The sequence below is a fragment of the Morchella importuna genome (assembly GCF_003444635.1).
Source record: "Morchella importuna strain M04M26 chromosome Unknown Morimp01GS085, whole genome shotgun sequence".
NCBI classification, from domain to species: Eukaryota; Fungi; Ascomycota; class Pezizomycetes; order Pezizales; family Morchellaceae; genus Morchella; species Morchella importuna.
In genome coordinates, this window is record NW_025763481.1 from 22613 (window position 1) to 40182 (window position 17570).

The 17570-nt window shown below is 44.4% G+C and overlaps 2 protein-coding genes across 2 annotated transcripts; one reads left to right on the forward strand and one right to left on the reverse strand.

Annotated features, from left to right (window-relative positions):
• Positions 1-6252: 6252 nt before the first annotated feature.
• On the forward strand, positions 6253-8431 carry LAJ45_11685 (uncharacterized protein; the record flags this gene model as incomplete). Its single annotated transcript, XM_046121160.1, has 4 exons — positions 6253-6547; positions 6617-6965; positions 7012-7985; positions 8187-8431. 4 exons carry the CDS (start codon positions 6253-6255, stop codon positions 8429-8431), a joined length of 1863 nt encoding a protein of 620 aa, XP_045965648.1.
• Positions 8432-15067: 6636 nt separating this feature from the next.
• LAJ45_11686 (uncharacterized protein) lies at positions 15068-15883 on the reverse strand (the record flags this gene model as incomplete). Its single annotated transcript, XM_046121161.1, has 1 exon — positions 15068-15883. The coding sequence occupies one exon, from the start codon at positions 15881-15883 to the stop codon at positions 15068-15070; it is 816 nt and encodes a 271-aa protein (XP_045965649.1).
• Positions 15884-17570: the final 1687 nt, after the last annotated feature.

Consider the following 17570-nt stretch of genomic DNA (forward strand, 5'->3'; position numbering starts at 1 on the left):
GTTTAGGTAGGCTTGCCATTGATTCCAGATACCAGCTTTTGGTCTGACGCACTAGTACCGCTAATATAAGTAATATTCCGCTCGTCAGTAGAGTAAGTACTCTGAAAATAGAGCTATATAGTTGATTTTATCTTTGGCATGACGATCAATATAATATAACTAGAGATATCACCACGAAATTTCTCATGATGCATCTGAGTGGGTGATACCACGAACTCTATCGATTCACACCATATATATCTATCCAGCTTCAATCTACCAACAGGTGAGCTATGATCGTTGAGGTCCACCCGCGCCTTCGGATCTAAGAAGCACAACGAAGATTGCATGATTGTGTGAGTTTACCTTACCCCATTAGCTAATAATAACTGACAACGAATCCAACCAAAACCAAAAGCGATATAGGTACGGTTCCTTCGCACACTTCGCACAAAGTACATCGGTATTTGAATACAAATAAGGTTACCCAACCGACAGGCCGCCCGAGATATGTAGGTATATTGTACAAGACTTAGAAGGTCATCTCTTAAAAAATTGGAGATTAATGGCTGAGAGCTGTTTTCATGAGGTGGAAGGCATACCAATGGGCTTAAAATTCTACACGGGATAGCAAACATTCCCGAGCAATCGGGGGACCGGATGAAAAAGGTAACCGGAGGGTCTTGTGCGAAACAGGGATCTAGATATCAGGCTCCGGCATAATAATTTGCGACTGCGAGAAAGTCATTTCCCCAATGGCTTCCTAAACATCGCGTATGCGCCAAACAATATGGGGTCCCATGAAGGCAAAAGGAAATGAAATATGATATGCCACCTACATGCCATTTAGCCTTGGAAATTTACAGCCTTCTGAAGTACCTACTGTACTCTACATACACTGGCCGAAGGATCTCAAAATATGCACTTTTTACTGTTGTGGGACATAAGGCCGGTGTGTTTTCCCTTTGCCCAGTAAGACATGAGAAGCTGGCGCAGAAAAACAAATGCGCATTTTGTGCAGGCAAGCAGTCCAACACTAGTAGTCGCCGGGCACATGCTCAGTGCACCCCGCTACATATCCCCTATGAGACTTTTGCGTTATCTTTCTTATCAAAGGATAGATCGCCCAAATTATTGTTAGACCAATTGCAAGGGTCCATGAGGAGGCATAGCTGTTGCACTGGAGACATGCCCGTGACACATCCATTGGTTCTGTGCTTCTAGAATATCATTGTCTATCAACGCGCATATGTACGAAATAAGAACCATCTACAACATACCTATGTGCTCTCCTGAGCCAGGCCAGCAAACCATCCGGCGGGTACCAACAAGAATTCACGTGGAAGTAGAGGCTCAGATAGAGGGTACGTACAGTGAGAGGTAAAATTATTGTAGAAACAGGGGTCTAAAAACAGGGTTTCTGTGGCTGGGTAAGCTAATAGGACTCCTCCCATATTTCTATAATAATCTTACTGTAAGCTGTAAATACGTAGGTAGAGTTGGGTAGCTGGGACCGTCAAATGTCTGAGATGAAGCCAAATGTTCAGTTGATTACTGCAAGTAACTGCAGTAAAGCCACAGCGATCCGGAGAAAAGCAGGTTGCATTGGCCAGAGAGCTCTTCGAAAAGCTTTTAACATTTAGGCTACCCTTTTGGCATGTATGTATTTACCACTATCTTTGCGAGGGCCGAGATGTTACAATTCGACCATGTACTCTATCGCTCAACTCTAAGCAGAGTACTCACCGGAACCACCCCACTTAGCGCAAAACTGGGTCTCGCGTGGAGGATATCGTCGTTATAATTGGTCACTTTATCTCTTGAACACGGTTTCAATCAATCGACAGGTGATTGCATCGGAGAAGCTTGAATTCAGTTGTTAAGGTATCTCCCCGTCATACCATGTACTTCGTACTACTATGTACGCCAGACCGCCACGGTGGAAGGAGGGCTGGATCGGACCGATTTAATAAACTGGTTATTACCAGGTTTCGTGTGCTGAGCATTTTCTGGGCGCTACTTCATGAATTGAATTCAATTGGTCGGTACTTTTAATCAACCCAGCGCGTAAAGCCTTTTTACTCGCCAGACGCAGAACCCATTTCACTCATTGACGCCACCAATTACCGCACACGCAGAAAGAAACGACGCAAACGAGGTCTATAATAATGGTGTTCGAGGGATCTGGAGTCTTTTTTGACTGACTTGGCATTAATTAGCCAAGGAGTTATAGATTTAGCCTTGCATTTGACTCCCAGAGAGAGGGCAATTGTGGAGTTTGACCTCCACTCCTTCTAACATTTGTAGAATCGCCTCATAGACATCTTTTTTCATAGAAACCCTCTTACGGTATAAAAATTTAGATATAAATATACCTTATATCAAATCCTTAAGAATTTAGCAACAATGTTGATAGGTTGAGTTTCTTCTATCACCAAAAACTGGGTAACGCTTATCAGTGGCAAGCAACATCTGGCTCCGCCTTTGACCCCCCCCCCCCCCCAGATCAACGAAAATCTCTATAATGCCAAGCTACAGGGAACCTAGAAGCCTCCTGCGCAAAGGGCCTATTGTGAAAAGAATACCGCTCAGCGTCTAGCAGCACCCACAATTTTCACTTCCCGCCGAGCACGCCGAGCACGCCGAGCACAGTTGTGCTGTCTTTTTGACCCCCAGATCGACCGTAGCCACTGCTAATACTCATCAGTAGTGTATACTGCCTGGTTGGTCCGATCCCTGGTAGAGCACCTTCGGTGTGGCACGTTATGTAGGATCTGATTGAGCATGAGCAACTGTAGAGTTGTATCAGATCAGTCAAATTCCGAGTGCGCAGTCCACCAGGATAAATATACCCAATAATCCACTGTATTCGGAAATGGGTGCATATAGGTGGTACAGTCGAGTACCATTGACTTTATCAACCGCATCTTCTGGTTCTTGTGCTGGCAGAAAGCGCTCTAGAGTACCTAGGTACGTAGAGTTCCAACGATGAATGTATGTAGGTAGGTACATTATATACAGTCGCACCTCGTTATTTCGTTAGCGTATTCTGGGAGCCAAACCCTACGAGATAGCAAATATACGAGACAGCAAAAGGTTTTTGGTGGAGAAGGGCAGTACCTGTCCCGCAAATTCGTACGAGACAGCAAGAGATCCGAGATATCGAATTACGAGATAGCGAGGTGCGACTGTACTCTATCTATGCACCTAGCTACCAAGTACCTACATAGAGGTTACTCTACATGTACCTACATGTAGGTACAGCGAAGGGTAGAGTGATTGTACGGTATATCCGCGTGAACGTACATGAGACACAACTGCTAACTATATTGCTGGTTGGACCAGGGCCTCAAGAGACCATGCACTCGCTCCAACAATTATAGCTCTTCCTCCATTTACCTTCAAATGCTCGATTTCGAGTACCTGCTAGCCCTTCGGGTCGAAAGTTAGGGGAATTGTATTCCTTTTTATGCTACCGGCTTTTTAGCTCAGAAGGAAACATTACAACCTCAGTATAACGTGCCCAAGTACGTAATGATTGACATGATGAGGGCCAAAGTCAGCACCTAGCCACATACTCGTAGCTTCATAGCGTTTCCGACAAATATTGCATGACATACAAAAAGGTTGATTTGGCGCTTTTTTGTATGGTATGCACTAGCAGTCGTGTTCGGGAACGTCATGAATTTACGAGTATATATGTAGGTCTGCATGCAGAATGATGGGTGTATGTAGAGTACGGTATGTACGTACTCTACCACGGGTACAGGATAAGTGAGAAGACACCACGCTGCAAAGATTGCGTGAAGGCTGCCCCCTTCCCCACTCCCAAGTTACATACCCTACTGGGATAATTGTAGTCCACCCTGTATGTAACCCATCATTCGGTGTGGCGCGCGTGGCTTCTACAGCCGAATTATGGCAGAAATATGGGGCTAAATTATAAAATGCTATGTATCCATAGCTACATGTAAGTATCTACGTCTTTTCTCTTTCACAGGACGTGCTGTGTCTTCAAGGTTAACCCTTAATTGCTGGTGTCAGAACGCGACGAGGCCTCGCCAGTTAGCAACCACGCCCCATATTAATTATCCCCTGTTATTTGACTAATTTTCACCTGCTCTATCACTCTACGCGGCCCAAATTGATTTATCTGTTCTGTGGAGTTATACACTAAGACGGAGTCTTGAGGGTGAATGTTGCAGACCATGTTAATTAGTGCTATCGCAATGAAAATCCAAGCGCTTATCATTACCAAGGCTATTATTAACATGTAGCTTCAGTCGCATCCCATGCTGTCCCGGACGAAATCCTCTGGGATTTCAATTTTCTTACTGCAAAATTAATTTGCTATCCCGGATTTTTTGCTACCCCGTACGCAATCCGGCATATCGAGTTACAACTGTAATTCCTGGATGGAATGTCGCGAGGTGTCCGCCATACTGTGATTGATCATATTCGAATCGATCTACCCCTGACTTTTCTCCATCCCAACATCTATGGTGGGGGAAGCCTTGTCACGGAGTAGTTTGGATACCTCAACTTTGACCGCTTATAGCTCATCAACCACCACACATATTTTTAATTTTATTAGATAGATCTACTCGGTTTTACCTGCTCTATCATTCTATCTGCTCAGATTCTTGAAATCATTCTTCGTTGTTGAGTTATAAAAATATTTTTGCTGGGACAATGTCGCTTGTATGGTCAAAAAAAGTATTTTTCCTCGTCCGGACCGCTCTTGGCACGTAATCTGTATGTGTTAGTAAGCAAAATCAATGTCGCAGCACTCCGTGTCAAGATTTCCCCCACCATATTAGAATCCCTACCAGTGTTGAGCCTTTTAGGAGCAAGGTTCTGCTGAACCTAAATAGTGGCGAAACCTTAATGTCGCCGCAAGTATGACGCGAGAAGGCATATATCAACTTCAGAGGAACTTTTTTTGTATGGGAATTTGAGAAAATTCCACCATTGGGCTAGGTGCTAGTAGCATTATGGGAGTCGATCTCCCAATTTTTATAGATTAATTATCTGCGAACGCCGAAGTTTACACACCTACCTACCATAGCCTCTCGAGCCATAATTATTGTAGGTATGTTTGTAAATATGGTGCGCACCATCTTAAAGGTGACAAGTCAGGTTTGGCGGGTGGAACAGGCTTGGCACAGCGCTGCAACGACACCCCAACGACACCCAGAACGACACCCAGAACGCCAGAAAGTGACGGAGTCGGCCCTGCTGCAAAACCACCAAATGAAAAGATATTAAATCGATCTTTTGGGAGGTGATAGCCGGTAATCTAAAGAATATATAGAAAATATAAAACAAATTTTTTCTTGAACACATGATGATCATATTTGCGTTTTCATAGATCAAAAGGGTATAAGGCAGTAGATATGTGATTTTAAAAATTATTTACAGAGTTTTATATTGTTGAGAGATCTCTTATCCATCATCATCCCGAAGGGTAGAATAATATCTTGTGTGGTTGTGGCGCTAGAATTAATCTAGGGGGGGTGGTTGCCATGGAGGGGGGAAATGATTTGAGTGCAACATTATTGCCCCTTACTTTATTCGCTATAGCTCCACCAATATTCAAGCTATTGACAAGCAGTTTGGAGGGTAGCTTGCTGGATAGTATAGCTTGGACCATGAGGAATCGTTGAAAGTATAGCTATGCAGGTTCCCGCCAACGATTATGGGTCTTTGCAGGGTATTACCTTACTTTACCCCACCCCACTCTGGAGGCCCTATCTCCATGAGTTTTCAAGATATTATCAAGCCCTTTTCAGGGGAGCTATATTACTACTAGACTCTTGATATCCCATCCTCGTTTGAGCCATATGATAAGCGTTGAGATTTCCGATTTTTAAAGTTGCGTCATGTGATATATTTTGTATATGGTGCCAGTGTAACCATTCATTATATACCCCTCATCTACCCCGCTTTCAATTGAAGTTGTTACATACATTCGCCAAAATCTACTACACAATGCCTTGAGCAAAGGGTCTTCAGAAAAAAAACCATATGCAGCAGCTTGGAAAGCAGCCAAGGCGAAATCACAGGGTCATAATTGTTCCTGTCTCTCAAACATCCCCACTTATCAACACTCCATGGAGACCTAGAACAACTATTTGGCATATAAAGTCCAAGGCAGCAGCCGCAGAAAAAGCTCTTCGTACTGCCGCTCTTCTCAAGCATCAATACATACATAACAAGACCCCTATCAGTAACCTCAGCCAAGGGAATAGTGGTGTATCTCCACCCAGCAAAATGCAGTTTGATACTGTTCAGTCTACACCTTATACAACCATGGCTATAGCAAGCAGTGACCTCGATGATAGTGAAGGTAGTCAAGCTACAGAGAGTAGGGAGACCTGCGGTATTAATATTCCAGATGTTATGGACATTGATGGGGAGGATGCTGGCTTTGAGGATATTGATAATGACCCTCAACCAACTATACAATTACCACCAAATCTAGAAAGCGAAGAGGCTATTGATACTGCTAAAGGACAATGGCCGGATGTTGACAGTGTTGGACTTCGGTTCAGTATTCTATCTAAAAGTCAGTAATTATATTGAACTTGAATTACACATATTTTCGGGTTTTTTTGTTAATAGCTTTATACCATAGGAGTCAGAGATATACAGGCAGTTATGGCGTCTAGTAAGGGTCCCAGTGGCAACGATTTTACCTGGCACCTGCAAGTCCTACAATTTATGAACTGGCAATTGAGAGGAATAAAAAATCCGCATTTACAATCATTACCCTCGAGGAGAGAATGTGCTATGAATGTGACTATTGGTTTTGGCAAGGGTTCAAAAGTTAGGGAGAGAATAATAGAGAATGAGAAGCAATGGATTAAGGATAGAAAAATCGAGAGCAGTAAGCAGGGGAGAGCTGCCAAATTGGTTGGTTTGTTGGAGGATGAGGGTACAATTATGGCTCTTCAGGAGTGCATCTCTAGTGCTAGTGGTGGTAAGTACTTTATATTATAAAATGGGGAACAATCAAGCTAATGTGTGCAGAGGGGTCAGAGCAGAAATGATATGCAAAGCTGTGTCTGAATATTGGAAGTCCCAAACGCCATCGGCAGATATGGGGGAGGAAATTCAATTACTATCTACCTCCCTGCAGGAGCTTGATGAGACAGAAAATTCCAGTATACTATTTTCTCAAAAGCTCACTATCCACGCCAATACAGCTCGGAGATGGCTACATACACTAGGCTATAGCTGGAAGGAAGTCAAAAAAGGCGTCTATAAAGATGGTCATGAGAGAGAGGATATGGTGGAGTATAGACAGAATGTTTTTCTCAAAACCCTGGAGGATCTAAAACCGCGAATGCCATACCCCATTAGAGATTCTAATGGTGATGTTGAAGAGGTGGAAATTCCCTACTTGAAGCCTGGTGATAAGCTCTGCATACCAGTCACTCATGATGAAGCAACATACAATGCCAACGATGGCCCACACTATCAATGGATTAAAGGCGATGAGAATCCACTCAGAAAAAAATCCAGGGGCCAGGGCCTTCATATCTCCGAATTTATTACACCATATGGACGTTTATGTGTGCCAGAATATGAATCATCAGATCAAGAGTTGATTCAACATGGGTTGCATAAACGCTATGTTACAGAGATTATACAGTGTGGTGGTGATATCTGGTGGGATCAGGACCACATAGTACAACAAACACTCACTGCCATCAACATTTTCGAGGCAGCATACCCAGGTTGTCAGGCCCTCTTCCTATTTGATAATGCCAGTAGTTATAGTGCATTTGCTGAGAATGCATTAAAATCGTCAAAAATGAACAAAGGACCTGAAGGAGAGCAACCACATATGAGAGATGGATACTGGTATAATGAAAATGGGGAGAAGGTGATTCAGTCCATGAATTATTCGCAGGATGATGAGGGAATTCCTTTGAATCTTAGCGGGCAACCTAAGGGGCTGCAAAAGGTTCTGGAGGAGAGGGGGATTTGGCCAAAGGAAGGTTTATATCTTGATTGCACTAGTCGAAGGACGCCTTTAGGAGAGAAAATACCACACCAAAAGCCATCTTGTTGTTCCAGAATATTACTCTCCCAACAACCCGATTTTTTAGAACAGAAAGGAAGAGTTTAAGAGATTGTTGAAGCCAAAGGTCATATGGTATTATTCTATCCTAGATTCCATTGTGAATTGAACTGGATAGAATACTTCTGGGCTCGCGTCAAGCTCTATACTAGAACCAATTGTGAGTATGATATTAAATCATTGAGGAGAAATGTTCCCTTAGCATTAGAGGAAGCCTCATCATTGATACCCAAATGGTGGGGCAAATCATTGAGAATCATGGATGTGTATAGACAGGGAATAGTTTATGGAATCGATGAGTTTAAGGAGAAGGCATACAAGAGTCATAGAAGGATATCTGTTGATGATTCAAGACTGTTCTGAATACTATTCTATGTACCTAGTGTTTGGTTTAAACATTATTGTATGGGAGGAAGACTTGAAAATCGGAAATCTCAACGCTTATCATACGGCTCAAACGAGGATTGAATATCAAGAGTCTAGTAGTAATATAGCTTCCCTGAAAAGGGCTTGATAATATCTTGAAAACTCATGGAGATAGGGCCTCCAGAGTGGGGTGGGGTAAAGTAAGGTAATACCCTGCAAAGACCCATAATCGTTGGCGGGAACCTGCATAGCTATACTTTCAACGATTCCTCATGGTCCAAGCTATACTATCCAGCAAGCTACCCTCCAAACGGCTTGTCAATAGCTTGAATATTGGTGGAGTTATAGTGAATAAAGTAAGGGGCAATAATGTTGCACTCAAATCATTTCCCCCCTCCATGGCAACCACCCCCCTAGATTAATTCTAGCGCCACAACCACACAAGATATTATTCTACCCTTCGGGATGATGATGGATAAGAGGTGTCTCAACAATATAAAACCCTGTAAATAATTTTAAGATCACATATCTACTGCCTTATACCCTTTTGATCTATGAAAACGCAAATATGATCATCATGTGTTCAAGAAAAACTTTGTTTTATATTTTCTATATATTCTTTAGATTACCGGCTATCACCTCCCAAAAGATCGATTTAATATCTTTTCATTTGGTGGTTTTGCAGCAGGGCCGACTCCGTCACTTTCTGGCGTTCTGGGTGTCGTTCTGGGTGTCGTTGGGGTGTCGTTGCAGCGCTGTGCCAAGCCTGTTCCACTCGGCGAAAGCTTGGCGCATTTTACATACAAAAATCCGCATTTTCAAAAGCCTAAGGCTTTTTATCTAAAATAGATATTAAAAATCGACAAAAATAGAACTAATATTTAGCTCTTGCACTAGAGTTCTATTTTTCTACATTTTTTTTAACATTTTTTGTTGAAAAGCCTTAGGCTTTTGAAATGTCGTCCCAAAGTGTCACCTTTATCGTGGTGCGCACCATAAACTTTCCTCTGAGCAAAGGCCTAATACCCTCCGCGTAGACCGGAGGTTGCTTTTTCTTTAGGCTTTGGCAAGTAGTAATAGGGGATTCATGATTAAGCGAACAAGAATGCACTCATGCACTTGGCAAATTCGATCGACCGTATCAACTCCTAAATCCTGGCGCAAAGTGTATGTTCGAGTTCTGCATGCATCAAATTACAAGCTGGAGATCATTGGCTTTTATCGATCGACTTAATTTGTTGCTCATCATTGGGTAGGCTCGATCCTAGGCCAAGCTAACATCAACAGTAGTCGGAGTACCGATATTTCTGTATATACGCCCATGGGCTTAAAGCAAAGTACTGGTAGAAAAGTGTTTGTTGATTGGCTTAAGGCACGGGAATATGCATACACCACCAGTTTTCCTCCCACCACTTTGCTTTAAGCCCATGGGCGTATATCCCAGAAATATCGGTACTCTAGAGTTGGAGAAATTTCGAATGTGCACCTAAAAGGTGAGCCGACCTTCGTCTGTTATGATGCCGAGTGATATTTCATGAGTTGCTAAAAGAAAGGCAAACTGTACGAACGTAGATACATTTTTGTAGAGTATATTTATTTATGTACTATGTATTGGAGTCTTTTAGCTTCAAGAGTTGGTCCTGAACAGAGAGTCCAGCACTTCGACAAACAGTCCTGCACATCTTATTGGTTGAATGACTGCAAGCCTCTTCCTAAAACAGCTAGACTTTCTGCCCAACCTGCTCGACTCTCTGTTCAACACGCGCGCGCAGCTAAAAGACTCTATTTTGCGTAATAGTAATGTCCACCGAGTGTTTCGCGAGGCAACCTTAAGACGTTACATTCTGCGTCCATAGGACCGATACATTTGGCCGAGCATATATATTAGGAGGTGAACTCCAATGAGTGGAACAAGTAATTACCTTATATCCTAAGGCAGAAAATCATATCAATCTAGACTTCAACTCTACTGTACCCGAGCCTCCCATCTGTTGATGAAGCTTTGGTTAATGAGCGCGTGTTTATCTGATTGAGAATCAACCGTAAATTCTAAGGCTTTAACCGGCAGTAATTAATCCATATATCTGCCAGATTGATACCCATCCCGACACGCAGGTTCCAGCCAAGTTTCGTAGATCTACCTTGATAAACCTAGAACATGCATGCATAGCGCCCTGCATGCGGGCTGGTGCGGAGATCTTGGCGCTGGGTTGCTCTTGTGGACCATCTGCCTAGTGCGCCTGCGCTGAAGGTAAGACGCCAGTTTTCCGCATGTACTTCGGGATCAGGGGTAAGTGAGTAGAACGCGGCGGTTCATATTCGCGAGCAAAACAGGAAAACTACAGCTTTAGCCACGCTGCCACGTTCTACTAACTTACCCTTGATACCGAAGGACAGCGAGAGGTAAAATTATTGTAGAAACAGGTGTCTAAAAACTGAGTTTCTATGGCTGGGCAAGCCAATGGGACTCTTCCCATGCTTCTACAATAATTTTACCTCACGCTCTAAATACAAATTCTTGTTTCCACCATGGGTTATGGCCAGGAACGTACGCTAGACTGGTGGTATAAGCTAGTCGACCAATCTTACCCCAACCTCAATAGAAATCAAAGTAATACAAGACCGCAAATCCTTCCATCAATGCGCATTTCGATTTGTATTTCGGTCGAGAATGAAGTTACACATGTGTAGCTATAGGTGGACTCGTGGGTTTATAACGTTTCTGAACTTGGTCTGACTTGATCGATGTGTAGACTTGACTGTGTTCGGAACGAACTTACAAAATTGGTGCTTTGCCAGTGTCAAGATACAGCGTAGAATATATTTACACATCTATCTAAATGGTAAATCTTCCTCGTTGTGGTCAGGAAGTATTATCATTTGTTGAGTTTCTTCTACCAGGACGTATGGGGCGGTAAATGTGTCAAAAGTGGTTTTACCAACGGTAGTAAGAATTTCAGTCAATGTGTCACGCTATCCTACATTAGTGCATTTCCCACCGGTATAAATATTGGGTTTCGGTCATTATGTATGCTGCGCTATACTAAATAAGTAAATGTTCAATCATTAATGCCAAAACCTATGAAAATTCCCCACCGGTAGACAATTTCCACATATATTGGCATTATATGGGCATGGCCCTTTTTAGCGAAACGATCTGTGCTTTTATCATAAAATTAGCATTATAAGGTATATATAAATACTGGTATTATTTTCACCACCGGTGGTGAAATTACTTTTGACACATTTACCGCCCCATAAGGACTGCTATGTGTAATGGACAAAGAGACTCCCGAGTTCGGAAGGGATGTGTCATATGTAGCATCCACTTTTGTAGGTTAGTAGTTTACACCGGCTGTTATAGGTCCATAGATATCTTGGATCATTTACTTTGTAGCTAGATTGGTCAGTTTATTACTATTTCATAGGCTTAAGATTTAGCAAATTTGCGGCCCGCGGCTGCGTTCTACTGGCATAATATAACGTAAAGCTTTAAATTTTCGTGCACTCAACCCCACGATTAGCTTGGCCGGTGTTTGGTGTAGCGTGTACAGAGAGTATTGCCTTAGAGTTAGGGGATTGATCATAATCAATGAATGTCAAGCCTTCAGTCTCAAGCTATCTTTCCATCCGCGATGAGTTTCCACAACATGTACGTTGGCGCAATGACATTCAACAAAGTATATAGTAAGTATTAACCCAAATCTTCACATCACGGAGTCTAGAGTAGCAACGATAATCCACTGCTGTTATTTCTTCTCAGTCAATGACTGCAAAGATAACCCACATCACATAGTAGTCATGAAGTTATATATTTGCTGTACGTGAAATTAAGTATTGTTTCCCACGTACGATAGCAGCTACTGACTTCGCCATTTACTTATACCTGCTATCTACTACCGTAACCATTATAGTTAATGAGATAATTACTTTTGCGCATAAAGACCATGACTTCAATACATTTGGTTTAGCCATTAATTGTGGTTTTGTAGGTTTTTTTTAGTGGGCTTGAATGGTTGCCAGCCCAAGAGGGTTGAAATTGGTTATTTTGAATGTAAAAAGCCCCCCCAAAAAGCAAACCTGCCTTAGCTTTGGCACTATAGGTATGTACCTTTATCGCTACATGATATAGTGTCAGGCTTCTATCTATCTCAGAAATTAAGTCGATGATCGGCAACCAAAGTGAAATGTGTATTTAGATATAGGGAGCTGGTTTGAGCGCGCGGTAATTCTTAATTTATCCTTAACCTTTGTCTACGTCTCCCCTTCCTACATACTCAGACACTAGCAGAACCGAAGTACTCTTTGTCTTGAGCTAACTTGTCGGCTGGTATGGCCGCTGAAAGCGAATGGTACGGAATAGACACATTCCTTCTATGCATCCATGTTCGAAGCTTCACCTCCACTTGCTAGAATGTCAAAAGAAATAGCTTTTCAATTTTTGGTTTCATCTACCTGGGACTACAACGCTAAACAGAAACTAACAGTAAGACATCCTCCAAAAGTATGATACCCTTGCTTCGCCAAAATAAACACAGCAGAAATCAACCGCAGGGCACTGTTAATATGATACAGCATCCAGTACTTGGGGGGTTGGTTTGACGTTGAACTTTTAAAGCTTTTCCATGGATACACCAATCTTCCCAAGCGCATCCCGTAAGTGCTTGCCGATCTCATCAGTGTTCTTGAGACTTGCTGCAACAATATAAATGGGGAAAGTACTTCAAATATTCTGGCCCCGAGTCAGCCATTTTAGCCAACACTTGGAACGCCGCAACGCGCTGGTGGAGAGTCACCATCGACTCTAATGCCATAACACCAGGATTATCCTTTGCTCCTACGTTGACGCCCCTGTTTACTAGTAATTTTATAATTATATCCACTGAACCTCTTAGGACTGAGCTAAATAACAGGGTTTTCCCTTACTAAGACTTTGTCTCGATATCTGCCTTGCGTCTAGTAATATCTTGATAAAATCCGCACTCGTAAGGCATGCCGTGAATAAGGGTGTTTCATTGACTTTGCCTTTGGCACGATATTTGCTCCTGAATCTAGCAATACCTTGACCATATCTACACCCTTACGGCATGCTCCGAATAACAGGTTTTCTCGATGGTTGTCTTTTGCCTCGATATCTACCGCGGCACCAATGAACATTCGAGCAATCTCTATAGACCCAACATCTGCAGTCATCCCTAGTGCGGTGTATATATCCAGCTGCCGACTTCACATTTGGGTCCGTTGATGGGTCCAATAATAATAGATGCACTATTCTCCTCATTCCTTTTGAAACTGCTTTCAAAAGAGGAGGGCTTTCTAGATCCGTGGGGGTAGGTGTGTTCCATACGGATTTCTCATCTTGTATAAGAAACGGATGTGGTGCGGAGGGGTCTGAAAATAACCTGTTTGACCACTTATCGGAGCAGCTATGAAGAACTTGCGAGGGTATTGTTAATATTATCTGTGAAATTGGAGGCGCTTCGGCAAGGCTGGTACCCAATATAGTATTGATGGAAACTGGTAAAGAGAAAACATAGTGCCTCGATTCTCCGCCATCTAAAGATCCACCTCGCACGACTCCGAGTACTCATCTTGCTTCTATCATCGGGCTTCAGATCATGGAGTCTCAATTTTTTTTGGTTCCTTCTCGAGCTCGTGGGGTGTGCGTGGTGACGCTACAATAGTGTAGGAAATTGGTCTAGTATCAATTAGCGAGACCTTAGAGTTTTAGAGCGGTTCCGAGCTCTGAACAATAACCTGTAACATTTTAAAGCGTTATACGGAATTCGCCTATTTCTTAATGAATGCTACGGATAGCGGCTGGGTGGTTGATACAGCCGGACACGAAAGGATATAAGAGAGTGGTTAATTGTATACTTACTCCGATCAACCCAACTATAGTTGTTCCTAATTCCATAACTAGCTAGGGCCGTATAACCTACCAGTATCCTATAGCTAGTGTGCCGTTAATGTATGTCGTTGTGAGATTGTGGATTGAAGAGAAAGGGGGGGGGGGGGGGGTTGTGATCCGATGGGCTGATGTGTGCTGGCTAACGTTAACCAGGTATTTGGGAAACGTTTTAAGTTGGGTTTCTCAGGATCAATGCGTAAGCAACAGGGACCGCACCTCTCAGTTAGAGCGGGGAAAATCGATATCGACCATGACTCGCAAGGGTGGAAACGATTGGATATTCCTGACAGTATCTACGTGTGGCCTGTTTGCTAGGAGTTGGTTTTATACACACAACTGCTCCGCGACGAGTATGCTGTGCGTAAACATCATCCCACTCTAGGATTGTAAATATAAATATATCCTGCTCTAACAAAGCTACATTTGAACCACCTGGACCCAACAGTGATACTTTTCCCTGCAAGAGCCAACCTGGGACCAGCATAAGGGTAGGCCCAAGAGCAAATAGCTATATGTAGTTGGATACCCCCCCCCCCCTCCAACCCCGATCTCGTACACCATATGATCCCCGGAATTCACCGCTCTCACCGTAAAACAACATCCCAACGACACCTTACCACCAACACAGCACTATTCCATCACAAGAGGGTGGTTCCTTCTCATAGTCGGAAACTAGTCTTACGGCGTGAGCCACCCAAACCAACAACAATCTGGCGTAGTCACTACCGCCTACGCCGTGCACGGCCAGAACTCAGTGCAGAGATACGAGCGGATCTACGCCGTACAGACATCCCGGCACGGGGGCGGGGCGCTGGAGCGGGGACAGAAAGACTCGGTGGTCTGAGACCACCAGAAAGACTCGGCGGGCGAGGAAGACTAGGAAAGCTTGGCAGACCGAGACCACCAGACACGCGCCTTCTTTTTGCATGGAGTCTGGGGTTACTCCCCAAGTCTTTCGGCCCATGTATACCTTCATCCCCGGCGCCAAACTCCAACAGCAGGTTCACCATCTCCTCATTAACGACGCGGGCATAGGTCCTCGCCACCATCATCGGTGTCTTTTCTGGATTCCACGAAAAGCTCTGATGGACATTTGCACCCGCCTCCAGCAGCATCCTTGCCACGCTCACATGCCCGCGACGCACCGCGATCAACAGGGGTGTCGAGTCATAGCTCTTGGTGTTGGGGTCAACCCCGATGGCCAGCAGCACGCGCACCGTCTGCGCGTGGCCATCACGGGCGGACTCGTAGAGGAGGGTGTGACGGCATAGGCCCAGGTCGGCTGGGACGGGGGTCCCGAGAGACAAGGCGCGCTGGAGGGGGAGGGGACTGTTTCTTCGGGCCGCCCAGAGAAGGATTCTGGGGGCGGATGCGACGAAGTGGGGGTCGAGGGCGTGAGCGAGGAGGGTATGGAGAAGGTGGGAGGTACGGATGAGGGCAGCAAGGTCCGCAGCCGGGAGGTTCTCGGCGATGATAAGGATGAGCTCCGTTGGGAGTGTCACGAGGTATTCTTGAGGGGCGGGGGCGAAGATTGGCATGTTGTTGTTGGGGGCGGTGATAGTGTAATATACTGATATACCGAATATATATATATATTAATCCGAATGAGCGGGCGGCCACTGTACCGGGGGTTAAGGGTAAGTACTGAGAACCCCATTTTGGGCTGTAAGGGCCAGCGGGCGTCTGCTATTGGTCGATTCAAAAAAAAGGACACTTGGCGGCCAAGAGGTTATTTGAATTGTGTGTGTTGCAGCAACCTCCATCCCCTCTTTTCCACTGATGCTCTTTCCGAACTCCACGAAAAACATATTTGAAAGTTTAGGATTGCTATTAAAGTGATGGCCAGAGCAAGGGCTATCATTTGGTTATTTTTTTGTATTTTTAGGAAAATATTTAGATTTTTGAGTGAGTATATATGAAGTGTCTTTGTACTTTTTCCCCCCATACAAATTTCAGGGCCAAGACCAAAATTCATTGGCTGCTTTTTGGTTGCCATGGGCGGTTCCCATACAAAATCCAAGGCGTCTCGGTATTTAAGGTGAACCCCCGGTACAGGAGGTTGGATTTAGGTGAGGCGGTTGATTGAGTGCTTATTACAAGTAATTTGGGGGTTCGGTTGTCAGCCACAGCAAAGCCCTGTTCTGATCGCCAAGAACTACATATGTAACAGATCTGACAGTGCACTCCCTACAAGTATTAGCCATAGAACGCCACCGACCTCCAACCCTAGCTGGATCCCCCTAGCCATAGATAGCCAACCCCCAAATCACCCCCCACCCCCCACCACCGCCGACCTCGCCCATACCGACAAATGGCATGACACAACGACACACCCAGAGTATCCCTTCCCTCTCACTAGCAGTATCATCCCTACGACACCCAGCCTGCGCACCCTCCGCTCTAATCATGGATTATCACTCGCACCACCCACGACACCCTCCGCACGCCTACCGGAGCACACCGTATGAACGCCATGTCAGAAATCTCAGAATACAACACCTCTACCACCCTCACATACAGACTCAAACATGCAACACATTCTGAACTTCGATACCACAATAATCGTAAGATATCACTCGGGCGGCCTACACAACCGACCATTTGGTATACAGCGACGCCCCCGCCTGCTGCCTCATCTAGTTCTAACGACGTACAACAACATAAGCCAAGCAGACTGCACAACCTATCACAGCGTCCGTCCCTGTCGCTGCGCAACTTCGACCAAACCTCCCTGTACCACTCCGACACTATTACGGCAGCCATACTAGCGACACCACCACTGATAGCTACCTCAGACAGCCTACAGCCTTTATCACCGACAGCGACCTTGGACTACTCCTACATTAGAAACACAACACCAGCTACCACCTCGCACAGTACAAGGCCACAGATGCAACCTCAAACATGACACGTTGAAGACAGGAAAGTTGCGCAACCTTGCATAGAGCCTGCAGCCTTTACCAGCGGAATCAGTCTGAAATATAGACCTCTAACACATGAGTGACACCACTCTAGCAGGAACCGATATGTACATCCTACAACGCCTCTGCAGAGCGTAATACCTTCTTATACACTTGTGAAAGTGTATTCGAGAGACTCTACTCTTCTACGCCTTACGGCGTCGCTTATTTTGATTGGTGTCATAACTCTAATAGCCAAATACCTATACCAATCGTGCCGTAGCCTGGTCCTCCGTTTTGAACTTGAAAATACCGTTTCACCCTC